The sequence below is a fragment of the Lithobates pipiens genome, unplaced genomic scaffold (genome assembly GCF_037356315.1).
Source record: "Lithobates pipiens isolate NorthernLeopardFrog02 unplaced genomic scaffold, aLitPip1_a1.2 Scaffold_19, whole genome shotgun sequence".
Taxonomy (NCBI): domain Eukaryota; kingdom Metazoa; phylum Chordata; class Amphibia; order Anura; family Ranidae; genus Lithobates; species Lithobates pipiens.
The window spans coordinates 10,333,567-10,361,023 of NW_027507764.1; the positions used below are offsets into that span (position 1 = coordinate 10,333,567).

The 27,457-nt window shown below is 47.2% G+C and overlaps 1 protein-coding gene across 1 annotated transcript; it reads right to left on the reverse strand.

Annotated features, from left to right (window-relative positions):
• Positions 1 to 27,250, reverse strand: LOC143997904 (uncharacterized). The gene is made up of 3 exons (XM_077493726.1): positions 27,198 to 27,250; positions 1,563 to 1,857; positions 1 to 285 (listed from the first exon to the last, which is right to left on the reverse strand). Exons 1-3 carry the CDS (start codon positions 27,248 to 27,250, stop codon positions 1 to 3), a joined length of 633 nt encoding a protein of 210 aa, XP_077349852.1.
• Between the last annotated feature and the right edge of the window lie 207 nt (positions 27,251 to 27,457).

Below are 27,457 nucleotides of genomic sequence, written 5' to 3' on the forward strand. Positions count from 1 at the left end.
CTACTTTTGTCCTCTTCCTACTTTTGTCCTCTTCCTACTTTCGTCCTCTTCCTTCTTTCGTCCTCTTCCTACTTTCGTCATCTTCCTTCTTCCGTCCTCTTCCTTCTTCCGTCTTCTTCCTTCTTTTGTCTTCTTCCTTCTTTTGTCTTCTTCCTTCTTTTGTCTTCTTCCTTTTTTCGTCTTCTTCCTTTTTTTCGTCTTCTTCCTTTTTCGGTCTTCTTCCTTTTTCGTCTTCTTCCTTTTTTCGTCTTCTTCCTTCTTTCGTCTTCTTCTTATTCCTTCTTCTTATTCCTTCTTCTTATTCCTTCTTCTTATTCCTTCGTCCTCTTCCTTCTTCTTCCTTTCGTCCTCTTCCTTCTTCTTCCTTTCGTCCTCTTCCTTCTTCTTCCTTTCGTCCTCTTCCTTCTTTCGTCCTCTTCCTTCTTTCGTCTTCTTCCTTCTTCCTTTTTTCGTCTTCTTCCTTCCTTCCTTTTTTTGTCCTCTTCCTTCTTCCTTTTTTCGTCCTCTTCCTTCTTTCGTCCTTTTCCTTCTTCCTTTTTTCGTCCTCTTCCTTCTTTCGTCCTCTTCCTTCTTCCTTCTTTCGGCCTCTTCCTTCTTCCTTCTTTCGTCCTCTTTCTTCTTCTTCCTTCTTCTTCCTTCTTCCTCTTCTTTCTTCTTCTACTTCTTCTCCTTCTTCCTCCCTCCTTCTTCTTCTTCCTTCTTCTTCCTCCTCCTTCTTCCTTCCTCCTCCTTCTTCCTTCCTCCTCCTTCTTCTTCCTTCCTCCTCCTTCTTCTTCTTCCTTCTTCCTCCTCCTTCTTCTACTTCCTTCTTCCTCCTCCTTCTTCTACTTCCTTCCTCCTCCTTCTTCTTCTTCCTTCCTCCTCCTTCTTCTTCCTTCTTTTGTCTTCTTCCTTCTCTCGTCTTCTTCCTTCTCTCGTCTTCTTCCTTCTTTCGTCTCCTTCTTCTTCTTATTATTCCTTCTTCTTCTTATTCCTTCTTCATTCTTTCGTCCTCTTCCTTCTTTCTTCTTTTGTCCTCTTCCTTCTTCCTTCTTTCGTTCTCTTCCTTCTTTCGTCCTCCTTCCTTCTTTCGTCCTCCTTCCTTCTTTCGTCCTCTTCCTTCTTTCGTCCTCTTCCTTCTTCATCTTTTTTCTTCTTTCTTCTTCTTCTACTTCTTCTACTTCCTCCGTCTTCTTCCTTCCTCCGTCTTCTTCCTTCCTCCTTCTTCTTCCTTCCTCCTTCTTCTTCCTTCCTCCTCCTTCTTCCTTCCTCCTCCTTCTTCCTTCCTTCCTTCCTTCCTTTCTCCTCCTTCTTCCTTCCTTCCTTTCTTCCTTCCTTCCTTTCTTCCTTCCTTCCTTTCTTCCTCCTTCTTTCTTCTTTCGTCCTCTTTCTTCTTTCGTCCTCTTCCTTCTTCCTCTTCTTTCTTCTTTCTTCTTCTACTTCTACTTCTACTTCTTCTACTTCCTCCTTCTTCTTCCTTCCTCCTTCTTCTTCCTTCCTCCTTCTTCTTCCTTCCTCCTTCTTCTTCCTTCCTCCTCCTTCTTCCTTCCTCCTCCTTCTTCCTTCCTTCCTCCTCCTTCTTCCTTCCTTCCTTCCTTCCTTCCTTCCTTCCTTCCTTCCTCCTTCTTCCTTCTTTCGTCCTCTTTCTTCTTTCGTCCTCTTTCTTCTTTCGTCCTCTTTCTTCTTTCGTCCTCTTTCTTCTTTCGTCCTCTTTCTTCTTTCGTCCTCTTTCTTCTTTCGTCCTCTTTCTTCTTTCGTCCTCTTTCTTCTTTCGTCCTCTTCCTTCTTTCGTCCTCTTCCTCCTTCCTTCTTACGTCCTCTTCCTTCTTTCGTCCTCCTCCTTCTTCCTTCGTTTGTCCTCCTCTTCTTCCTTCCTTCCTTCATTTTCTCTCTCATCCTCATTATTATGACAGGTGCTCTTTTTATCGTGAGCTGTGAGACCCGATGCATCATTTTTTGCATTTTTTTTTACCATCCTGTCCCTTTAATGGCCCGGAGCCAAGCAACCGTCCGGGCAGCCGTGATTTATCCCGCGAGCGCGTTCTTTATAGATGTGGTGGTTTAATATGATATAATTAGCTGTAATTAAATATTCAATTGGCTTTCTTCATTTAACTAGTCTTCTATTTCACAGATTTATGGAGGAAAAATATTAATAGTCTGCGCAGAGCCGGTTGGGACAGGGCAATTAAAGGCGAATTAAAGACATAGATGTGGAGTGAGCGCATCGCCCGCAGTGCGCGCGGATATATTTATCTGGCTGCCAGGCGGATCGAGTGTCGGGCCGGACTCCGTGACACGAGGGAATGAGGAAGCCGGTGTCATGTTTATTCAACAAATAAGGTCTCGGTATCATTAGATGATCCAGCGGCTTCCTTGTGCTGCTGATTATTGGATGAGAGCAGGGAGTGCGGATCGCATGTCCTGTGTATCAGGGTCCCTGCGCCCTCTGAGCCGCTCTCAGTCCTAATAAACCTGGCACCTGGGGGGGGTCAATGTACCCTTCACTCCAAGCAAACTGCTAAATATACAGATGAAGTTCATATATAGGAGCTGTTTTTTTTTTTTTTCTTCCATCCATCCAGTTCTGACATTTACACGGCACTGCTGTGCAGCACAGTCCTGACCTGGTTTTACTCTGCTGCTGTTCAGGTCACACACTAACAGGTCTTGTCTCTCCCCCCAGTTTGTGACTGGACAGCGAATAGAGAAGCAACATATCGATGAGCTCATCTTCTCTAGCTCACTCTGCTCTCTCCTCCTATCAGCGTGCCCTGTTTTTAGCACAATAGATTGCCTTCTCGTGTTGCTACTCCCTTTCCCTGTCTAAGCTCTGCTCTACAGGGATTGTAAAAGGAGCAATTCGAATCCAGGTACTTGCATTGCTTGCGTTTTAAAAAAAAAATAAGCTTGGCGGTTCTTCAGTCCCATACCTGTGGAAGGATATACAGCAGTGGCGGGTGGTGCTAAATATCTGGGGGGGGGGGGGTGGGGGGGGAAGCAAACTAAAGGCATCCCCCCCTGACAGATGGCAGCAATTGCCACAAGCACCCCCCCTGCAGGGAGGCGGACGGGAATGCAATGATTGCCACAAGCACACCAATGACCCCCCCCCCCCCCCCCCCGGTCGTTAGACGGACAAGAAGTGGGCAACGGGAACTAACCTTAACACAGGAGGCAGGGGGAATGAAGAGCCGGGGCCATTCTACTCTCCGTTCTGCCCTGGGCTGAACAGGAAGTGTGTCCTAAAAGACAATTGGGAGTCCTAAGACTTCCAGCCAATCGGGCCACGCTTCCTGATTGGCCCGGGTGGAGAACCAGGAAGACAATAGCAAATAATAATTTGCTCTTGTCACACAAGTGGATAGGCTCGGGGAGCAGTGCTCTGCGCCCTGAGCCCGCCCATTTCTAAGGCCAATTAAAGCCTCAGGCTCTAATCACGTGTTTAAAAAAAAAAACCCCCATTGGAATCCATGCGTCCGGCGCCCCGTATGTAGATTGGGGGCTCGGCACTTGGATCAAGGGCCACCACTGATTTACAGTCCTGTTCAGCCAGTTATGTGATTCACACCCCCCCTACCGTGCTGCACAGACAGAAAGGTGACACTTGTTTTTAGCTTTGCAGTAAACCGGTGACACTTATTAGCCTCCAGCCTGCTCGTTAGACCATTTGTTGTCATTAGTTCTGTCCAGTGAACAGGAAGGTGAGATGGGGAAGGGGGGAAGGGGAGATGTGGAAATGTTGTAGGGACTTTCCTGGCTGTGTACTGGGGCAGAGGTGTGTCAATCACAAGGTTACTAACAATCTGCACAGGGAAGGAAATCTTTCTGGTGTTGAAGTTATGTGTATAATAACTTGTCAGGGATCTGTAATAGTCTATTAATGTGATAGCCTCTTGTAGCTTGGCAGAGGCCTCTCTGTCTCTTGGAACAAGCCATGGTCTTTAGCAGTCTGTTATAACCGTGGAAGTTGTCTTTAGCAGTTTCCTGTAACCCTGGAAGTGGTCTCTATCTGTCTCTTCTTCCATGGAAGTGGTCTCTATCGGTCTCTTCTTCCATGGAAGTGGTCTCTTGTACCTTGATAGTGGTCTTGAGCAATCTCTTGTACCTTTGTGGTCTCTTGTATCTTGGAAGTGGTCTCTAACTGTATTTTGTATCTTAAAAGTGGCCTCTTACTGTCTCTTGTACAGTGAAAGTCACATCTAGCAGTCTTTTGTACCCTCTGAAGTGGTTTCTAGCAGTCTCTTGTATCTTGGAAGTGGCATCTAGCTGTGTCTTATACCTTGAAAGTAGCTTCTAGCCAGCTCCTTTACACTGGAAGTGGTCTCTAGCAGTCTCTTCTTCCATGGAAGTGACCTCTAGCAGGCTCTTGTACCTTGGTAGTGGTCTCTAGCAGTCTCCTGTACCCTCTGAAGTGGTTTCTAGCAGTCTCTTGTATCTTGGAAGTTGTCTCTAGCTGTATCTTGTACCTTGTTAGTGGTATCTAGCAGTCTCCTGTACCCTCCCAAGTGGTCTCTAGCAGTCTCTTGTATCTTGAAAGTTGTCTCTAGCTGTATCTTGTACCTTGGTAGAGGTCTCTATCAGTCTCTTGTACCTTGGTGGCCTCTTTTATCTTGAAAGTGGCCTCTAGCTGTATCTTGTACCTTGTTAGTGGCCTCTAGCTGTATCTTGTACCTTGTTAGTGGCCTCTAGCTGTATCTTGTACCTTGTTAGTGGCCTCTAGCTGTATCTTGTACCTTGTTAGTGGCCTCTAGCTGTATCTTGTACCTTGTTAGTCGTCTCTAGCAGTCTCTTGTACCTTGATAGTGGTCTATAACAGTCTCTTGTACCTTGGTAGAGGTCTCTAGCAGCCTCTTGTACCTTGGTGGCCTCTTTTATCTTGGAAGTGGCCTCTAGCTGTATCTTGTACCTTGTTAGTGGTCTCTAGCAGTCTCTTGTACCTTGGTAGTGGTCTATAACAGTCTCTTGTACCTTGGTAGAGGTCTCTAGCAGCCTCTTGTACCTTGGTGGCCTCTTTTATCTTGGAAGTGGCCTTTAGCTGTATCTTGTACCTTGAAAGTGGCTTCTAGCCAGCTCCTGTACACTGGAAGTGGTCTCTAGCAGTTTCCCTTTACCTTGGTAGTGGTCTCTAGCAGTCTCTTGTACCTGGATAGTGGCCTCTAGCAGTCTCTTGTACCTGGATAGTGGCCTCTAGCAGCCTCTTGTATCTTGGAAGTGGCCTGAAACTGTATCTTGTACCTTGAAAGTGCAGTCTAGCCAGCTCTTGTACTTTGGAAGTGGTCTCTAGCAGTCTTTTGTACCTTGATGGTCTCTAGTGGTCTCTTGTATCTTGGAAGTGGTCTCTAGCTGTCTCTCTTGTACTGTGGAAGTGGTCTCTTGCAGTCTCTTCTACTGTAGGAGTCTTCACATTTCTCCCAGTACATTCTCATTTAAATAAAGTGATTTGTAGATTGCCCACTAAAGGGAACTCCCAGTGGCTCAGTATAAAATACTTTTTATATTCTCAATGGCTGAAATTAGACATCTGCTACACAAGGTGTGCAGTGCGTTCTGCCATCTCATAGACAGAGGAGACAGAATAGGGGCAAGCAGATTGGTCTGGTGCAGAGATCGAGGCAGGCAGCAGGCAAGATTTGTCAGAGGTCAAGATAGGTAGTAGGCAGGGATAGTTATTTTCCACACAGAGGTCGAGACAGGCAGCAGGCAAGGATATTCGGTTTGCAGACGCAGGTTGAGGCAGGCAGCAAGCAAGGATAGTGAGTTTCCAGGCAGAGGTCAAGACAGGCAGCAGACAGGTATGCTCAGTTTCAAGGCAGCAGTCTAAGCAGGGAACAAGCAAGGATGGTCAGTTTCCAGACAGAGGTCAAGACATACGGCAAACAAGGATATCCTGTTTTCTGACAGAAGTCGAGACATGCAGTATGCAAGGACACAGGTCAAGGCAGGCAGCAAGCAAGGATAGTGTGTTTCCAGGCAGGGGTCGAGACAGGCAGCAGGCAAGGACACAGGTCAAGACAGGCAGCAACCAAAGATAGTGAGTTTCCAGGCATAGGTCGGGACAGGCGGCAGGCAAGGATGGTCAATTTCCAGGCAGAGGTCGAGACAAGCAGCAGGCAAGGATATTTAGTTTCCAGACAGAGGTCTAGGCAAGCTGGGAGCAAGGAGAGTCTATGTCCAGAAACGGGTCAAGGCAGGCAGAAAGTTAGGATAGTGTGTTTCCAGGCAGGGGTCGAGACAGGCAGCAGGCAAGGACACAGGTCAAGACAAGCAGCAACCAAGGATAGTGAGTTTCCAGGCAGAGATTGAGACAGGCGGCAGGTAAGCATGGTTAGTTTCCAGGCAGTGGTCTAAGCAGGCAGCAAGCAAGCATGGTTATTTTCCAGGCAGAGGTCGACACAAGCAGCAGGCAAGGATGTTTTGTTTCCAGACAGAGGTCTGGGTAGGCTGCGAACAAGGAAAGTCAGTGTCCAGACATGGGTCAAGGCAGGCAGCAAGTAAGAATAGTGTGTTTCCAGACAGAGGTCGAGACAGGTGGCTGGAAAGGATGGTCAGTTTCCAGGCAGAGGTCTAAGCAGGCAGCAAGCAAGCATGGTCAGTTTCCAGGCAGAGGTCGAGACAAGCGGCAGGCAAGGATGTTTTGTTTCCAGACAGAGGTTTAGGCAGGCTGCGAGCAAGGAGAGTCGGTGTCCAGACACGGGTCAAAGCAGGCAGCAAGTAAGGATAGTGTGTTTCCAGGCAGGGGTCGAGACAGGTGGCTGGAAAGGATGGTCAGTTTCCAGACAGAGATGTAGACAGATGGCAAGCAAAGATAGTTTCCTGACAGAGGTCAAGGCAGGCAGCAAGCAAGGATAGTCAGTTTCCAGGCAGAGGTCAAGACTGGTGGCAAGCAAAGATAGTTTGCTGACAGAGCGGCAGGCAAGGATGGTCAGTTTCCAGGCAGTGGTCTAAGCGGGCAGCAAGCAAACATGGTCAGTTCGCAGGCAGAGGTCGAGACAAGCAGCAGGCAAGGATATTTTGTTTCCTGACAGAGGTCAAGGCAGGCAGCAAGCAAAGATAGTCAGTTTCCAGGCAGAGGTCAAGACAGGTGGCAGGCAACGATAGTCAATTTCCAGACCTTGGTCAAGATAGGCAGAAAGCAAGACAGCAAGCAAGGATCGTCCATATCCTGACGGTGGTCAAGGCAGGCAGCAAGCCAAGAGTAGTCGTTTTCCTAGTGGAGGTCGGGGCAGGCATCCGGCATGGGTCATCGGGAACTGGCAGAGTTTTTCAACAGGAAGAGGAGGCACAGGCAGAGTCAGGCACTCTGGGTCAGAAGCACATAAAGCAGAAGTCGGAATAGAACAAACAAGGTAGCTGCCATAAGGTAAACAGTTTAAATGTCCTCCTTGACATGTATGCACGCCCCTACCTGAGGGATGTACACCAACGCATGCACTTCCGTGGATAAACGTATGTGCACCCAAGCACCGCTACAAGGCCATGGGCAGCATGGACACGGCCCTTGCAGGTACTGTAACCTCATTCCTGTAAACCCAATGAAGTCACCCTGATTGAGAAAAGTTAGTGTCCCTTTTAAAGATGGCGTATCGTGTTTACAGGAGCTGTTGGTTACCCTCCCGGCCGGGTGTCAGTGCTGCGGGTCTGCCCCTGTTTCTGTAGGACACTTCTCGTCCTCTAGAAGTGGGGGCGGGGGGGAGGCGATGATATAATCCCTGTAGCTAGCAGCAATCATTAGCAGCTTCTCTCTTACCGCAGTTGGTGGATTGGGTCTCAGCGGCCAGGATTCTGCTCATTCCTGCCTATTTTCTCATGCTCCAATCTGTGACAGGTGGAACCGTTCACCCCCCCCCCCACAAGGAGGGGGCCACCCCGCCAGCCTAATTCATCCGACACCTCGCCATGTCATGTCCTTTAACCCTTCCCCCTACTGCTTGTCATCGTTAGCATCTTATAATGATCTCCGCATTGGATGTTGTGGAACAGGTGCGCACAGGCTTCCTTCTCTGAGTTCATCTGATTTTATTTATTACTTTAATTAATGTACAGTTGTGCTCAAAAGTTTGCACCCCCCCACCCCCCCCACCCCCCGCCCGCCCCTGCCAGAATTGATAATATAAAGTATGGACAATTTGTAAAGAAAACACGAGCGAGCCGGCAAAACCCATTTCTTGTATTTCTTCTGGGATTCATATTCTGTAACTGTAGGTGATGAACGGCCCAATCATAGAACAAAACATGGCAACAAGTAAACCCATGAAATGCCCCCCGTTCAAAAATTTTTGCATCCCCTTAGTTCTTAACCCTGTGTTTTGCCCCCTTTATCATCAATGACAGCGGTCAGTCTTCTATCATAGTTGTCTATGAGGCCCCCCGAATTCTTGCAGGTGGTAGAGCTGACCATTCGTCTTGGCACAATGCCTCCAGGTCATGCCAAGTCTTTGGTCATCTTACATGAATCGCACATCTGAGATCTCGGTGATATTGCTTACTGGACACTTATACCCCCCTCCCTGCCCAGGCCAATTTCCAGCTTTCAGCGCTGTCGCACTTTGAATGACAATTGCGCGGTCATGCTACACTGTACCCAAATGACATTTTTAGATCATTTTTTTTCACACAAATAGAGATTTCTTTTGGTGGTATTTAATCACCGCTGTGTTTTATTTTTATTTTTTGCTAAATGAACAAAAATAGACCAAAAAGTTTGAAAAAACAAAACGTTTTTCATATTTTGTATTTTGCAAGCAGGTAATTTTTCTCCTTCACTGATAAGCACTGGTGAGGTGGCACTGATGGGCACTGATAGGTGACACTGATGGGCGCTGATAGGTGGCACTGATGGGCGGTGATAGGAGGCACTGGGCGCTGATAGGTGGCACTGATGGGCGCTGATAGGTGGCACTGATGGACGCTGATAGGTGACACTGCTGGGCGCTGATAGGTGACACTGCTGGGCGCTGATAGGTGACACTGCTGGGCGCTGATAGGTGACACTGCTGGGCGCTGATAGGTGACACTGCTGGGCGCTGATAGGTGACACTTCTGGGCGCTGATAGGTGACACTTCTGGGCGCTGATAGGTGACACTGCTGGACGCTGATAGGTGACACTGCTGGACGCTGATAGGTGACACTGCTGGGCGCTGATAGGTGACACTGCTGGGCGCTGATAGGTGGCACTGCTGGGCGCTGATAGGTGGCACTGCTGGGCGCTGATAGGTGGCACTGCTGGGCGCTGATAGGTGGCACTGCTGGGCGCTGATAGGTGACACTGCTGGGCGCTGATAGGTGACACTGCTGGACGCTGATAGGTGACACTGCTGGGCGCTGATAGGTGACACTGATGGGCGCTGATAGGCCGCCCTGATCGGTACCACTGATCGGCCGTCCTGATCGACCGTCCTGATCGGCCGTCCTGATCGGCGGCACTGGTGGGCACTAATTAGCAGTACTCATGGTCACTGATAGGTGGCCCTGGTGGGCACAGATTTGCAACACTGGAGGGCACTGATTAGCAGCACTAGTTGGCACTTAGGGGACCGATGTCCCTCTAACAGAAGGCGGTTACCGGCTTCTGTTTACTTCCATAATCAGCTGTCATTGGCTGACAGCTGATCCTGTGGTAAAGGGCTCGCTGTGATTGGCCCATTACCCTGCCCTGTGATCAACTGAGTCCTAAGAAATCAGCGTTTAGAGCACACCCCATGGGGTGTGCGGGCAGCCTGACAATGGGAGGACATACATTGAGGCCCAACATTTGAGGTCCGTGCTGTAGCCATCTTTCAGCTATAGCATGGACCTGCTGAAACTACTGGGGGGCAGGGAGTGCTGGGGGAGGGTCACCTGGACCTTGTGCTTAGGGTCTTTACCGTCTAATAGCGCCCCATGCACAGCTTTCCTGCAGAAGAATGCAAATTGTCAGCCAGTATTTTCTGATAACACGCTGTGTTCATCTTCCATCAATTTTCACAAGATTCCCCATGACTTTAGAGCTCACATGCCCACTAAACATCAGGGAGCCACCACCATGCTTCACAGTAGGGATGGTATTCTTCCTCTCCAAACATAGCGCTTATGGATTTGACCATGGATGTGACTATAAAGCTCTATTTTGGTCTTGTCACTCCAGATTACAGTGGGCCAAAAGCTGTTAGGCGTGCCAAGGTGTTGTCGGGCAAATAGTAACCGGGCTTTTTTGTGGCATTGGCCCAGTAAAGACTTCTTTATGGCACCTCGACCATGCAGCTCATTGCTGTTCAAGTATTGTTGTGTTGTGCTCCTTGAAAAAAAAAAAACACACTGTCTTTTTCCAGAGCCGCCTGTATTTCTCTTGAGGTTACCTGTTGGGATTTTCTTTGTATTCTGAACAAATCTTCTGGCAGTTGCTGCAATCTTTCTTGGTTTACCCGACCTTGGCTTGGTGTCGAGAGAGAACTTATGTACAGCTGGCATGGGCAAGCCTGGGACAGAGCCGGGCATGTGCTGTGCTATCCGTAGGGATGAAGTACTTAAAGTGGAGCTCCACTGAAAAGGGGAAGCTCTGCTCGTCTGCCTCCTCCCTCCCTCCGCTGCCACATTTGGTACCTTTTCGGGGGGCAGGTACCTGGTTTTTGACCTGCTTCCAGTTCGGCCCCCTATTCCCTATAAGACAGCATTCAGTGCCTTAAAGTATTCATACCCCTTGAAAATACCCACATTTTGTCATGTTACAACCAAAAACGTAAATGTATTTTATTGGGATTTTATGTGATAGACCAACACAAAGTGGCGAATAATTGTGAAGTGGAAGGAAAATTATAAATTGGTTTTCTCAATTTTTTTTTTTTGTACAAATATGTGAAAAGTGTTGGGGGGAGGGGTATTTGTATTCAGCCCCCTTTACTCTGATACCCCTAACTAAAATCTAGTGGAACCAATTGCCTTCAGAAGTCGCCTATTTAGTAAATAGAGTCCACCTGTGTGTCATTTTAATCTCAGTATAAATACAGCTGTTCTGTGAAGCCCTCAAAGGTTTTTTTTTAGAGACCCTTACTGAACAAACAGCATCTTGAAGACCAAGGAACATACTAGACAGGTCAGGGATAAAGCTGTGGAGAAGTATAAATCAGGGTTAGGTTATAAAATAATCTTGCAAACTTTGATCCTCTCACGGAGCTCTGTTCAATCCATCATCGGAAAATGGAAAGAGTATGACACAACTGCAAACCTACCAAGACATGGCCGTCCACCTAAACTGACCGGGCCGGGCAAGGAGAGCATTCATCAGAGAAGAGCCAAGAGGTCCATGGTAACTCTGGAGGAGCATCAGAGATCCACAGCTCAGGGGGGAGAATCTGTCCACAGGACAACTATTAGTCGTCTCTCCACAAATCTGCCCTTTATGGAAGAGTGACAAGAAGAAAGACATTGGAGAAAGAAAGTCATGAAAAGTCCTGTTTGCAACTTCTGAGAAACCATGTGGGAGACACAGCAAACATGTGGAAGAAGGTGATCTGGTCAGATGAGACCAAAATTGGCCTAAATGCAAAACGGAAAACTAACACTGCCCATCCCCCTGAACACACCATCCCCACCGTGAAACATGGTGGTGGCAGCATCATGTGGTGGGGATGCTTTTCTTCCGCAGGGACAGCTAAGCTGGTCAGAGGTGATGGGAAAATGGATGGAGCCAAATACAGGACAATCTAAGAAGAAAACCTGCAAAAGACTCGAGACCGGGGCGGAGGTTCACCTTCCAGCAGGACAACGACTCGAAACATACAGCCATAGCTACAATGGAATGGTTTAGATCAGTGATTCTCAACCAGGGTTCTGTGGAACCCTAATGTTCCTCCAGAGGTTGCTAGGGGTTCCTTCAGCATTGGGCAATTTATGCCTCTCAGATAAGTTCCCACTGACACCATTAATCTTTTTTAGATATCTGTAAGGAGGTAATTCTTCCCAATGACCATCACACTAATGTATCATGGATTGTAGGTCTCACATTTTTAGCAGGGGTTCCCCGAGTCCAGAGAACTATTTCAAGGGTTCCTCTGTGTTGAAAAGGTTGAGAAAGGCTTGTTCAGATCGAAGCATATTCATGTATTAGAATGACCCAGTCACAGTCAAGACCTAAATCCCATTGAGAATCTGTGGCAAGACATGAAAATTTCTGTTCACAGACGCTCTCCATCCAATCTGACAGAACTTGAGATATTTTGCAAAGAAGAATGGGCAGAAATGTCCTCTCTAGATGTGCAAAGCTGGTAGAGACATCCCCAAAAAGACTTGCAGCTGTAATTGCAGGGAAAGGGGATTCTACAAAGTATTGACTCCGGGGGGCACCATACAAATGCCCCCCCACACTTTTCACTTATTTATTTGTAATGAATGAATAGATGAATGTCATGCAGCAGCTCTCTGCTCTGCCCCCCCCACGCTCATTGGAGTGCTGGGCTGTGGAGGGGGCGGGAGCGGCCGGCTCAGGCTCTCGACGCCTCGCTGAGAGGCAGTCTGGTGTCAGTCCGGACACACACACAACGCAGCTCGGCCCTGCCCCTGTTCTCTTCTCATTGGCTCACTGGCTGTGATTGACAGTAGTGGGAGCCAACGGCTTCTGCTGCTGTCTCATCTCAGCCAATGAGAAGGAAGAGACCCTGTAGAGCTACTGCTTTTGTGCACATCGCTGGATCAAGGGGGGGTTCAGGTAAGTATTAGAGGGGCTGGGGGGGGGGGGGGTGCTGCTGCGCTCAGAAGGTATTTTACATAAAAACCTTGAGCCTTTACAAGCACTTTAAAGTGAGGTTTGTTAAAAAAAATAAAAAAATAACAAACATGTCATACTTACCTCCACTGTGCAGCTCGTTTTGCACAGAGTGGCCCCGAACCTGCTCTTCTGGGGTCCCTCGGCGGCTCTCGCGGCTCCTCCCCACATCAGATAACCCCCTGGGAGAAGAGTTCTCCCGAGGGGGTTACCTGGCAGGCTCCCTGTCCAGCATTCGGCGTCCATAGAGGTCGAATGCAGGACTCTGCCCCACCCCCACGTCATTGGATTTGATTGACAGCCGTGGGAGCCAATGGCTGCGCTGCTATCAATCTGTCCAATCAAGAGCAGAGAACCCCCGGGCAGAGAGACAGCACGTGCCCGTGGGACAAGTTCCAGGGTTCAGGTAAACAAAATGTGGGGGGGGGGTTTGATGGGGGTTTTGGGGTGCCGGTCACCGCCAGGTGTTTTTTCACCTTAATGCGTAGGATGTATTAAGGTAAAAAAACACAAAGGTTTCCAGCCCCTGATGGGTTTCCAGCCCCTGATGGATTTACTTCCTCTTTGATTCCCTGCAAAGGTAAAGCATAATGGACTACTGTGCATCGCATCGCATCGAATCGTAGTCCATTATGTGTCACTTACCTGACACAGGAGCCAGCGAAGTCACCGCTGTCCCCTGTAGTTCCGAGCGTCCATCTTCTTGGTGGGTCTACGGTTTAGGAGATATTTACCTGAAGACGTGCGCATGCGCGGGAGTGACGTCATCGCTGCTCCGGCGAATTACAGCGCCGGAGCAGCGATGACGTCACTCCCGCGCATGCGCACGTCTTCAGGTAAATATCTCCTAAACCGTATAGGTTTAGGAGATATTTCTTGGACCTACAGGTAAGCCGCCTTAATCTAGGCTTACCTGTAGGTCAAAGTGGTTTGTAAGGGTTTACAACCACTTTAAGCCCCAGCTTTCGTTAGCTGACTTGTTGCAGCCTTCACACCACCTTCTTCTTCTTCCATGGAAGGTTTCGTTGTCGGCAGATTTCCGGCTTTTGGGTCTTTTGCAGGGTGTTTTTTAAAATTTTGGAGGTGAACCCGATGTCTATCTTTAGTGTTTACTAAGTGCTCTGCCTCATTTTAAGCTCCTCCACTTCACCCAAAACTCTCCGCGAAGGCTCCTGAGCAAAGTATCTGGAATGGAGCGAGGGGCCGAGGTCATAAATCAGAGCCCCGGACCCTCTTCTGGTTTCACGGCCAGCTGTGCCCAGACTCGGATTGCAGATCCCGATGGATGGAGAGAGGTACAGAAGGGGCTGAGGAGCCAGACAAGTGGACCTGTCACCCTATACTGCGTGGGAAGAGGCCACTTTATGGACTAAATTGGTGGTCGGTGTTCTTCGTAAGATTACATCACGACTCTGCAGAGGATCGTTTTCTATTTAGAAAGCTGAGAGCTTTGATGGATGTATGTACTGATCCTGTAACTGGATGGACCAGGACAAATGGCTATTAAACTGATCAGATCAATGGATAGAAAGGACTTTCTAAGCCAAACGGAGTCTAGAACGTTATTTATTTATTACAGGTGCTTTTATATAGCGCCATCAATTTACGCAGCACTTTACATATATACAGTATATATTGTACAGTGCTGTGAAAAATGATTTGCCCCCGCCCACATTTAGTTTTTTTCCATTTAAATGATTCAGATTATCAAACAAATTTTAATATTACACAAAGATAACCCCAGAGTAAATACAAAATGCAGTTTTTAAATGATTTCATTTATTAGCCACTTCAGCCCCGGAAGGATTTACCCCCCCCCCCCTTCCTTAAAGGGGAGGTACCTGTATGTCTTTTTGCCCACAAGTGCCATTCTGCTGACGTATATCAGCGTGCACTGGTCGGCAAGCTGTGCAAAAAGCTGTCCAAACCTGCCTTGGCCTATGTGAAAAAAATTATTGCCCCCTAAACCGAATAAGTGGTTGCGCCACCCTTGGCGGCAACAACTGCCATCAGGCGTTTGCGATAACTGGCAATAAGTCTTTCACATCGCTGTGGAGGAATTTTGGCCCACTCTTCTTTGCAGGATTGTTATAATTCAGCCACATTGGAGGGTTTTCCAGCATGAACGGCCTGTTTAAGGTCATGGTATGGCATCTCAATTGGATTTAAGTCTGGACTTTGACTAGGCCATGCCAAAAGTTTTTTTTTTTTTTTAAGTCAATCAGAGGTGGACTTGCTGGTGTGTTTGGGTTTATTGTCCTGCTGTGTAACCCAAGTGTGCTTGAGGTCAGAAACTGATGGCAAGACATTTTCCTTCAGGATTTTCTCGTAGAGCGCAGAATTCATGGTTCCATCAATGATCCAGCCCAAGACCGTGACACTACTACCACCATGTCTGACTGTTGGTATGATCTTTTTATGAAATGCTGTGTTTGTTTTACGCCAGATGTAACGGGACGCACACCTTCCAAAAAGTTCAACTTTTGTCTCATCAGTCCCCAGAATATTTACCCCAAAAGTCTTGGGGATAATCCAGATTGTTTTTAGGCAAATGTGAGATGAAGCTTTGTGTTGTTTTTGGTCAGCAGTGGCCTTGGAACTCTTCCATTGAGGCCATTTTTGCCCAGTCTCTTACTGGTGAATCATGAAGAAGTGAGGCCTGCGGTTCTTTAGATGTTGTTCTGGGTTCTTTTATGACCTCCTGGATGAGTCCTCGTCGTGCTCTTGGGAGTCATTTTGCTTGGCCGGCCAGTCCTGGGAAGGTTCACCATTGACCTCCCCAAGGAGTCATCATTGTTCTCTAGTAATTTTGGTTGGCTGGCCACTCCTGGGAAGGTTCACCATTGACCTCCTCAAGGAGTCATCATTGTTCTCTAGTAATTTTGGTTGGCCGGCCACTCCTGGGAAGGTTCACCATTGACCTCCTCAAGGAGTCATCATTGTTCTCTAGTAATTTTGGTTGGCCGGCCACTCCTGGGAAGGTTCACCATTGACCTCCTCAAGGAGTCATCATTGTTCTCTAGTAATTTTGGTTGGCTGGCCACTCCTGGGAAGGTTCACCATTGACCTCCTCAAGGAGTCATCATTGTTCTCTAGTAATTTTGGTTGGCCGGCCACTCCTGGGAAGGTTCACCATTGACCTCCTCAAGGAGTCATCATTGTTCTCTAGTAATTTTGGTTCGCCGGCCAGTCCTATGAAGGTTCACCACTGTTCCAAGTTTTCTCCATTGGTGGATAATGGCCCTCACCTTGGTTCACTGGAGTCCTAAAGCCTTAAAAAATGGCTCTGTAACCCTTTCCAGACTGATACGTCAGTGATGTTTCTCATCTGTCATGGACTTTTAGATGGCGGCATGATGTGCGGCTTTTTGAGATCTTTTAGCGTGCTTCACTTTGTCAGACACCTTCTATTTAAGTGATTTCCTGATTCAACAGGTCTGGCAGTAATCAGGACTGGGTGCGGCAAGTGAAATTGAACTCAGCTTTCCAAAATATGTGTCATTCATGATCTAGCAACGAGAAGGTCCGGCCATCAGTTCCTGACCTCAAGCTCAGGCGCACTTGGGTTATGCCTCAGGACAATGATCCGAAACTCACCAGCAAGTCTACCTCTGAATGGCTCAAAAAAACAAAAATGAATGTTTTGGAGTGGCCTAGTCAAAGTCTGGAATTAAACACAACTGAGATGCTGTGACATGACCTTACACAGGCCGTTCATGCTGGAAAACCCTCCAATGTGGCTGATTTAAAACAATTCTGTAAAGAAGTGTGCGCCAAAATTCCTCCACAGTGATGGGGAAGACTCATTGCCAGTTATCGCAAACGCTTGATTGCATTTGTTGCCACCAAGCGTGGCGTAACCAGTTATTAAGTTTAGGGGGGCAATTACTTTATCACATAGGGCCAGGCAGGTTTGGACAGCTTTTTTTACATCTTGCCGAGCAGTGCACGCCGTTATACGTCGGCAGAATGGCACTGGTGGGCAAAAGGGCATACAGGTACCTCCCCTTTAAGGAAGGGGGGGGTAAATCCTTCCGGGGCTGAAGTGGCAAATAAATGAAATCATTAAAAAACTGCATTTTGTATTTACATTGGGGTTATCTTTGTGTAATCTGCATTTTGTTTTTGCTCCGGTTTTCTTTGGGTAATATTAACATTTGATGATCTGAATCATTTATAGTAATACTAAAGTCTTTTTTTTTTGTTTAAAAATAACTAACATGTTATATACTTGCCTCCTCTGAGTAATGGTTTTCCACAGAGCGGCCCCCCGATCCTCCTCATCTCGGGTCACTGGCTGGAGCTCCATGCCCCTCCCTACTGTCGAGTTCCCCCCACAGCAAATATCTTCCTATGGGGGGCAGCCGAGCCGCTGCTCCATGTGTCCATTAAGACAAGGAGGCTTGGCCCCCGCCCCCTCTCTCTCCTCATTGGCTAACTGATGTTGATTAACAGCAATGGGTGCCAATGGCACTGCTGCTGTGCCTCAGCCAATCAGGAGGGAGAGTCCCAGACACCGGAGGCATTCGTGGACATGGCTGGATCAAGATGGGCCATTAGGAGGGCTGAGGGGGGGGGTTCTACATTCTGCTGCACACAGAATGTTTTTTATTTGAATGCATAGAATGGACTTTCTGCCTTTACAACCACTTTTTAGTGATTTCTAAATGGGCTCACACAGGAGTTGGGGGGGGGGGGAAGCAGCACATGATTCGGATAGAAATCGCATTCCTATTCGTATCGAGTGCGATTCTTTGCAGTGCAATTTAAGCCCGTTCTTTTGTATGGGCTCAAATTATACCGTAAAAGGTATTGGTGAGCTCTTGATCGTAGGCACTCGTACTCGCCTTTTAAAAAATGGTATAGGAGCAACCCTACTATATACGGTATATATTTATTAAAGAGTTTCTTAAAAAAAAAAAAAAAAACTTGGAATAGTCGTGTATTTCCATACCGGGCCTATTCTGGCACTCCTCTCCTACATGTAAAAATCATCATTTTTTTTGCTAGAAAATTACTCAGAACCCCCAAACATATATATATATATATATATATATATATATATATATATATATATATATATATATATATATATATATATATATTTTAGCAGACACCCTAGGGAATAAAATGACGGTCATTGCAGCTTTTTATCTTGCAAGGTGTTTGCGCAACAATTTTTCAAACGCGTTTTTTTTTTTGAGAAAAAACTGTTTCATGATTTAAAAAATAATAAAACGGTGAAGTTAGCCCAATTGTTTTGTATAATGTGAAAGATGATGTTACGCTGAGTAAAGAGATACCCAACATGACGCGCTTTAAAATTGCGCACACTCATGGAATAAAGCCAAGCTTTGGTACTTAAAAATCTCCATAGGCAATGCTTTAAACAGGTTCGATTTTTAGAGTTACAGAGGAGGTCTAGGGCTAGAATTGTTGCTTGTGCTGTAACGCACGCGGCGATACCGCACAAGGGTGGTTTGAACGGGGTTTACATATGTGGGTGGGACTAACACGTGTGGGTTCCCTTCTGAGCACGAGCTACTGGGAGCAGAGGCGTTTTTAAATATTTTTTTTTTTTTTCACTTTCTTTTACATTTCTTTTTATTTATTTTTTGATCGCTTTTATTCCTATTACAAGGAATGTAAACATCCCTTGTAATAGGAATTGTTTGTGATCGGTCCTCTTTATGGAGAGATGTGGGGTCAATCTCTCCTCCAGGCTGGAAAGCATGAGATTGGAAAAAAAAAAATCCACAATCTCATGCTTGCCAGCCACGATCATGGCTTTGTTTACGGCTGCAGCCCAGACGTGACGTCATAACGTTGCACCCAGGCCTCCAACGGTCATCGAGATGACCGTAGATCTCTATGGTTGTCGTCTGGGGGCGGCGATGGCACGGGAGACCCCGGAGAAGCATAGGATGGCAGCGGGGGGGGGGGGGAGGGGAGGGGAGGGATGTCCTGTCCTGTCCTGTCCTGTAAGAATGATCAAACGGCAGAACTGACACTCTGATCATTCTTATGCTGCCCAGAATCGCCGGCTGAAAACAAGGATATCTGAATGATGCCTGTAGCTGCAGTCATCATTCAGATATTCCCACTGAAAGTCAGGCGTCCTATGATGTCCTTGGGCGGGAAGTGGTTGAACTTGAACTTGGTTGAACATCCAGAACTTCTGATTGCTTTTTATTTTGTTTCACAAAGATGAACACAAAAGACACCAAACTGTGGTCACAGACGTGTTTCACACATACATCGTATGCTTAATCATGATTAAGCACAAGATGTGTGTGTGAAACGCGTCTACATGACCACAGTTTGGTGTCTTTGCCTTTTATTTTGTTTCACAAAGATAACAATCGGAAGTTCTGGATGTGCCGCACTTCCTTTCTTTCCTTCCTTTCCTTCCTTTTCTTTTTTCTTTTCTTTCCTTTCTTTCTTTCTTTCTTTCTTTCCCTCCTTTCTTTCCCTTCTTTCTTTCCTTTCTTTCTTTCCTTTTCTTTGCCTCCTTTCTTTTCTTTCTTTCTTTGCCTCCTTTCTTTTCGTTCTTTCTTTGCCTCCTTTCTTTTCGTTCTTTCTTTGCCTCCTTTCTTTCTTTCTTTCTTTCTTTCTTTCTTTCTTTCTTTCTTTCTTTCTTTCTTTCTCTCTTTCTTTTCTTTTTCTTTTCTTTTCTTTTCTTTTCTTTTCTTTTCTTTTCTTTGCTTTCTTTCTTTTCTTTGCTTTCTTTCTTTTCTTTCCTTTCTTTTCTTTCTTTCCAAGATATTTACACTAATGAGACCAAAGCCATTTTGTTTTATTTTTTCTTTTTTTGCTAATTTCCTCAATTTTAACTATTTTTTTTTAACTTCAAATTGATGTGATGATGGGATTGGTCTGTTTTTTTTTTTTCTAAGCCAAATAATTTCTGATACGTAAAGAATCACAGAATTTAGGAAACTGGTTCTCCGCAGACCCAACAAACCCCCATTTGTACGGCGCAGCAGACCCCCCCCCAAAATCCTCTCTTCACTGATTTGCCGGCCTGATTAGTCGGTCGCAATTTCCCATAATGAACTGGCAAGTAAACTGCGGCCGAGCAGAAAGTCGATCCATATTAATAGCCCCCCCCACCCCCTTTAAGTTCAAGAAGACCTGAGAGGGTTTAAATCAAAACCTAGAAAATGTGAAACGCGTCCCCGTCAGAGCTTGTTATTCAGATGATTAGAATTTTGGAGATGAGAAGGATTACATCGAAGTCACCCAAGGATACGTACGGTAGGCAGCCCTCTCCATGGCCTCTGCTGTAATGGGAAAACACATGTTAATGTTGTTCTTCATTTATGTCTTGCTCCATGGGCCCCCCCCACCCCCACCCCCCTTCCCGGCCCAGCCATCAACACAGAGCGATGAAAATTTCCAATTAACTGCCTTCAAGAGAGAGAGAGAAAGAGAGATGGTGTCAGCTGGAGGCAGAGGGCTCGCGGTAACCTTACACCGATCTTCTCCAACATGGCTTTTGTCCCGCAGGAGACTCAGGGGAGCGCGGCAGGAAGCCGGACCCCCGCACCTCATTTACAAGCCACGGTTATTTTAGGAAGTAGAGGCTAAACAACCAGAGGAGAGGCCGCGGACGCACTTGTGTTTTGCTTCTCACCAGCCTATAGAATGGTGTCATGTGACCTTCAATATACATTTCATTGCCGACTCCACTTTTGGTAACCACAATAGAGTCTTGACGCGTTTTTATTTGTAAATCTCCAGTCGTGGAATGAGAAGCTCACCGGTGATGTTTTGCAAAGCTGCGAGATTTAGCCAGAAACTCGACTCGAATTTAGGGCTCGTTCACACCAGAGCCCGTTGTTTTTGGCGCGTTCCATGCATTTCCGTGAAGTTACGTTTTAAGGTAGTCCATTCATTTCAGTTGAAAAAAAAAAAAGATGAGGAGACGGTTTTTAAAATCGGTTATTAAAAGTATTAATAATACTATTAATTAATATTGGTATTATTAAAAGTACCTGAGTGATCCAAATGAGCCCACTTGAAAAGAGAAGGTCTCCTCCACCATCAATCTGCACACACACCCTCTTACCGCATCATATTGACCGCCAGAATCAAGCGGTCAGAAGACGTCCCCATACATTATATTGCCAAAAGTATCGGGACGCCTGCCTTTACACGCACATGAACTTTAATGGCATCCTAGTCTTAGTCCGGAGGGTTCAATATTGAGTTGGCTCCGCCCTTTGCCGCTGTAACAGCTTCACCTCTTCTGGGAAGGCCGTCTATAAGGTTTAGGAGGGTGTCTATGGGAAGATTTGACCATTCTACCAGAAGCGCATTTGTGAGGTCAGGCACTGATGTTGAACGAGAAGTCCCGGCTCGCAGTCTCTGCTCTAATTCATCCCAAAGGTGTTTAGATCGGGTTGAGGTTGCAAGTCTGTGCAGGTCAGTCAAGTTCCTCCACCCCAAACTCGCTCATCCATGTCTTTATGGACCTTGCTTTGTGCACTGGTCCGAATCATTTGGTGGAGGGGGGGGGAGGATTATGGTGTGGGGGTTGTTTTTCAGGGGTTAGGCTTGGCCCCCTTAGTTCCAGTGAAGGGAACTCTTAAGGCATCAGCATACCAAGACATTTTATACAATTTCATGCTCCCAATTTTGTGGGAACAGTTTGGGGATGGCCCCCGTCCTGTTCCAACATGACTGCACACCGGTGCACAAAGCAAGGTCCATGAAGACATGAATGAGTGAGTTTGGGGTCCTAGAAGTAGAACATGTTTCAAATCTGTCCGACGGACTCAATACCTATCGGGAAAACCGTTGATTTGTATGCTAGTCCTATGGACCAAATACGGCGCAAGGGAAGCTATTGGCTACTGGCTATTGAACTTCCTTTTTAGTCCCGTCTTATGTCATCACATTCAAAATGAACGGACTTTCGAACAGACTTAGTCCGTTTGTGTGCGGCCAAGTCCGTTTGTTCGGAAAGTCCATCAGAACTCCGCCGAAAGTTCGTCGGCAAGACCGGCGGATCTAGTCTGCTGGAAATTCCGGTCGTGTGTGTACGCGGCATCACTCCACTGATACTTGTCTGTTGCGACACACTCCCAAAGGTAAAAGGATTGCTCCACCAAAAAAACATGGCCATGTTTTTTTTTCTTTAATGGCACTCGCCCGTGTCTGCAAAAGGCAGTGCGCATTTGTGCAGTCTACTCGCCTAATTCCCCCTCAAGTCCCCCCCCGCCATCATTTTCAGGCGCTAGGCACCGGTAATTTAGCGCTATAGATACTCCCTCGCTGGCTGGTCCCCAACGAACTCCATTGCAATTACAACACTCTCCTCTTCTGGATCCTGAGAGGACCCCGCTGCTGGGTGGCCCATTCTGCTGCCTAACTGGTATTTGTGCTGGAAAGTTTTTGTATTGTATTCAGCGAAATAGAAAGCGGCCGCATCATGCAGGCAGTGAGATGGAGACTCGGGACGGCAATGTCACATGACCTGAAGCTTTAGTTGAAGGCCAACCTTGGGAAACGTATATAAACTACCCCCTTGCAGTGGGGCTGTACCCCGCTCTACAAGTGTTCATCACTTGTTTAGTCTGGGGGGGCGTAAAAGAACTTTTACTTACCTGATCTTCGCTCCCCAGCAGACAGTCCTCCCCCCCCATGCTCCGGCGGTGGACTGTCCCTTTGGTATCATCACATCAATGTAGGGCTAAGGACCTTACTTTGGTCTTGATAATGTCAGGGCTGGTAGACCTCCGGAGCCCAGGGGAGAAGACTCTGCAGGGAGCGGTCTAGTGGTGGATTGTCCCCAGTCCTAGAAGAGCACCTAGATGAACCTTTGCAGTGTGGGTGCAGCTCAAGCGCATGGGGTAATTCTCACGTTTCCAGAGTGAGCTTTAGGCAAAAAGGGCTTCTGTATGTATATTCTCAGCGGGAACTTTATTAGGTCCACCTCGCTAGTCGCAGGTTGGACCCCCCCTTTGGCCTTCATTCTTGGTGGCATAGATACAGCAAGGTGTTGGAAACGTTCCTCAGAGATTTTGCTCCATAGTGACCTGATGACATCACACAGTTACTGCAGATTTGTCTCCTGCACATCCATGATGCCGATCTTGAGATGTGTGACATGAGGACATTGGGGTACAGGGACCTCATGGTGAGATGATTGGAGCTTTGTGACATGGTGCATTATCCCGCTGGAAGGAGTCATCAGAAGACGGGGACACTGTAGTCATAAAGGGATGGACATGGCCAGCAACAATACTCAGGTAGGCCGTGGTGATTAAACCATGATCAATTGGTACTAAGGGGTCCAAAGTGTGCCAAGAAAATATCTCCACACACCATTACACCCCCACCACCAGCCTGAACCGGTGATATCCCATCCCCCACACCATTACACCCCCCACCACCAGCCTGAACCAGTGATACCCCATCCCCCACACCATTACACCCCCACCACCAGCCTGAACCAGTGATACCCCATCCCCCACACCATTACACCCCAACCACCAGCCAGAACCAATGATATCCCATCCCCCACACCATTACACCCCCACCACCAGCCTGAACCGGTGATATCCCATCCCCCACACCATGACACCCCCACCACCAGCCTGAACCGGTGATACCCCATCCCCCCACACCATTACACCCCCACCACCAGCCTGAACCGGTGATATCCCATCCCCCCACACCATTACACCCCCACCACCAGCCTGAACCGGTGATATCCCATCCCCCCACACCATTACACCCCCACCACCAGCCTGAACCGGTGATATCCCATCCCCCACACCATGACACCCCCACCACCAGCCTGAACCGGTGATATCCCATCCCCCACACCATGACACCCCCACCACCAGCCTGAACCGGTGATACCCCATCCCCCACACCATTACACCCCCACCACCAGCCTGAACCGGTGATACCCCATCCCCCACACCATTACACCCCCACCACCAGCCTGAACCGGTGATCTCCCATCCCCCACACCATTACACCCCCACCACCAGCCTGAACCGGTGATATCCCATCCCCTACACCATTACACCCCCACCACCAACCTGAACCGGTGATACCCCATCCCCCACACCATTACACCCCCACCACCAGCCTGAACCGGTGATACCCCATCCCCCACACCATTACACCACCACCACCAGCCTGAACCAGTGATATCCCATCCCCCACACCATTACACCCCCACCACCAGCCTGAACCGGTGATAGAAGGCAGGATGGATCCCTGCGCCAAATTCTGACCCCACCATCTGAATGTCGGAGCTGAAATCCAGACTCATCAGACCAGGCAAAGTTTTTCCAATCTTCTATTTGGTGACCCTGTGCCAATTGTAGCCTCAGTTTCCTGTTCTTAGCTGACAGGAGTGGCGCCCGGTGTGGTCTTCTGCTGCTGTAGCCCATCTGCTCCAAGGTTGGTTGTTTTGTGCATTCAGAGATGGTATTCTGCATACCTTGGGTGTAACGAGTGATTATTTGAGTTACTGTTGCCTTTCTATCATCTGGAACCAGTCTGCCCATTCTCCTCTGACCTCAACAAGACATTTTCCTCCACACAACCGCCGCTCACTGGATATTTTCTCTTTTCCCCACCATTCCCTGTAAACCCAGAGAGAAGGTCGTGTGTGAAAATCCCAGAAATACTCAGACCGGCCCGTCTGCCCCCCAACAACCATGCCACGTTCAAAGTCACTTCAGTCCCTTTTCTTCCCCGTTCTGATGCTCGTTTTGAACTTCAGCAAGTCGTCTTCACTACATCTAGATGCCTAAATTCCTTGAGTTGCTGCCCTGTGATTGGCTGATTAGCAATTTGTGTTACCAAGCAATTGAACGCCTAATAAAGTGGCTGGTGAGTCTATATATATTTTTTTAATACATTGATCGGTTGGGGGGGGGGGGGGGGGGGTCATTATTCAGGAAATGGTTTTGCAGCAACCTCTAAGAACAAAACGTTCTATAAATGATTGTTCTCTATGGACTCGGCTGCTTCAGAAATAATAAATATAGGAAAGTGTGCGGCACTCCCAGCTGAGCCGAGGGAGATGCAGAACGATGACTGTGCATCCACTAGAGGTTATGCTAAGAGAACCCATTGCTCCTCTCTGAAGATCCAGAGGCGGGGGGGAGGGGGTCTCGGTGCTCCGGGGGGCGGGGGGTCTCGGTGCTCCGGGGGGCGGGGGGTCTCGGTGCTCCGGGGGGCGGGGGGTCTCGGTGCTCTGGGGGGCACTCTCAGCATTTAACTCTCTTAATCGTAGATAAAGGCAAAAAACATTTGGCAAGTGATTACGTCTATTTTTCTTAATAACAAACATGTGATACTTACCTGCTCTGTGCAATAGAACTGCACACAGCAGCTCCTCCTCTTCTGGGGTCTCCCGCTGGCGCTCCTGGCTCCTCCTCTTCCTTGGTGTACCACCATAAGATGCCACTTCCTATGATGGCACCCGTGCAGGCACAACCGCAAGCCGTCCATAGACACAGATTGTCAGCCAAACCCCCCTGTTCCCTCATCATGGAATTTGGCAGGTCCTCAGTCCCCACCCTTCACATCAGGGTCCTCCGTCCCCACCCTTCACATCAGGGTCCTCCGTCCCCACCCTTCACATCGGGGTCCTCGGTCCCCACCCTTCACTTCAGGGTCCTCGGTCCCCACCCTTCACTTCAGGGTCCTCGGTCCCCACCCTTCACATCAGGGTCTTCCAGTCCCCACCCTTCACATCAGGGTCTTCCAGTCCCCACCCTTCACATCAGGGTCCTCAATGCCCCCCCCCAAATACTTTCCATCAGAGTTCAGTTCTCCCCCTTTCACATCAAAGTCCTCAGAAGAGCTGTTATAGCTGCAAAGGGTGGGCCAACTCAATATTGAACCCTACGGAGACTAAGACCGAGAGATCATTAAAGTTCATGTGTGTTTAAAGGCAGGCGTCCCAATACTTTTGACAATATAGTCTATGTGTGTTGGATCGTTGTCGTGTTGGAAAAGGGCATGACGACCAGGGGCATGGAGTGATGGCAGCATCTTCTCTTTCAATACAGAGCAGTACATCTGTGAATTCATGATCCCATCAATGAAATGCAGCTCCCCAACACCAGCAGCACTCATGCAGCCCTAGAGAAGGACGCTGCCACCACCATGTGTCACAGTAGGCACCATGCATTTTTCTTTGCACTCCTCACCTTTGCAATGCCCTACAGTTTTGAAGCCATCAGTTCCAAAAACATTTTTGGAGCAGAATACAGAGTCCCAGTAGTCGTCGTCGTCTTCTTTTTCAGCATGGGCCGTGGCAAATTATTTTCTACTAATAGAGGACACCCAACCTTCATAAACCCCCCCCCCCGAAGAGTAACAATCCTTCATCGCATCCTTCTTCTTACTTTGCAGTTCATTAACCACTTACTGACCGCCCGCCGTCATTATGCGGCGGCTGTTTGACGTTGATTCCCAGGGTTAAAGCTTTCAGATAAACGTGGTCTCTGTGGCCCCAACCCCCCCCCCCCCCCCCTCCGACTCCGCTCCCCGGTGGTCTCCGCTGCTTACCGGAGCTGTCGTTAGCAGTGGAGACGGAAAATACTATTTTTATTTTATTTAAAGGGATATCCCCGCGCCACTAAATAAAGCGTATACTGCTGCAATCACTGAAGGTTATACGAAAACCCTAAAAATGAAATAAAAAAATAAAAAATACAATAAAAATACAATAAAATATAAAAAATAAAAATACAATTTTTATTTTATTTAAAGGGATTGTAAAGAAAAATAGAGATATCCCCACGCCACTAAATAAAGCGCCTACTTCTGCAAACACTGAAGGTTATACCAAAACCCTAAAATGAAATAAAAAAATAAATAAAATTAAAATAAAATATATAAAATTAAAAATACAATTTTTATTTTATTTCAAGGGAATGTAAAGGAAAAATAGAGATATCCTGTGCCACTAAATAAAGCGTATACTGCTGCAAACACTGAAGGTTATACCAAAACCCTAAAAATGAAATTAAAAAAAAAAAAAATTAAATAAAATATAAAAAAATAAAAATTCGATTTTTATTTTTTTTAAAGTGATTGTAAAGAAAAATAGAGATATCCCCACGCCACTAAATAAAGCGCCTACTTCTGCAAACACTGAAGGTTATACCAAAACCCTAAAATCATATCAAAAAAATAAAATAAAATGAAATAAAAAATCAAAATACTATTTTTATTTTATTTAAAGGCATTGTAAAGAAAAATAGAGATATCCCTGCACCAATAAATAAAGCGTATACTGCTGCAAAAACTGAAGGTTATACCAAAACCCTAAAAATGAAATAAAAAATAAAATCAAATAAAAATGAAATAAAAATAGTATTTTTATTTTTTATATTTTATTTTATTTAAAGGGATTGTAAAGTCTCCAGGTTTTTCACCCTATGAATTAAGGTGAAAAACCTGTGCTGCAGCACCCCCCCCCCCCATTTTTCTTACCTGAGCCCATTCCATTCCAACGACGTACACGAGCCCGACGACTTCAGCTTCATTCGATAGATTGATAGCAGCAGGAGCGATTTAGCTCCTGCGGCTGTCAAGAAAATCCAGTGACACAAGAGCGGGGGAGGCGGCGGGGCCGAGTCCTGCTGTCAGTGTCAATGGACGCAGCAGCGGGACTCGTGATCGCGCCCGCATGGGTGCCCCCCAGGAAAAGCGTCTCTCTGTGGGGGCACCCCGATGAAGAGGAGGAGCCAGCT

What these genes read in the sequence shown, in the direction of transcription:
- LOC143997904 (XM_077493726.1), bottom strand. Translation starts at nt 27,250, where the DNA reads ATGAAGCTGAAGTCGTCGGGCTCGTGTACGTCGTTGGAATGGAATGGG. An exon ending in TTGGAATGGAATGGGCTCAG is followed by an intron (nt 1,858 to 27,197) that starts GTAAGAAAAATG and finishes GAGAAAATGAAG; the next exon opens with GAAGGAAGGAAGAAGAGGAG. An exon ending in GAAGGAAGGAAGGAAGGAAG is followed by an intron (nt 286 to 1,562) that starts GAAGAAGGAGGA and finishes AAGAAGGAATAA; the next exon opens with GAAGAAGGAATAAGAAGAAG.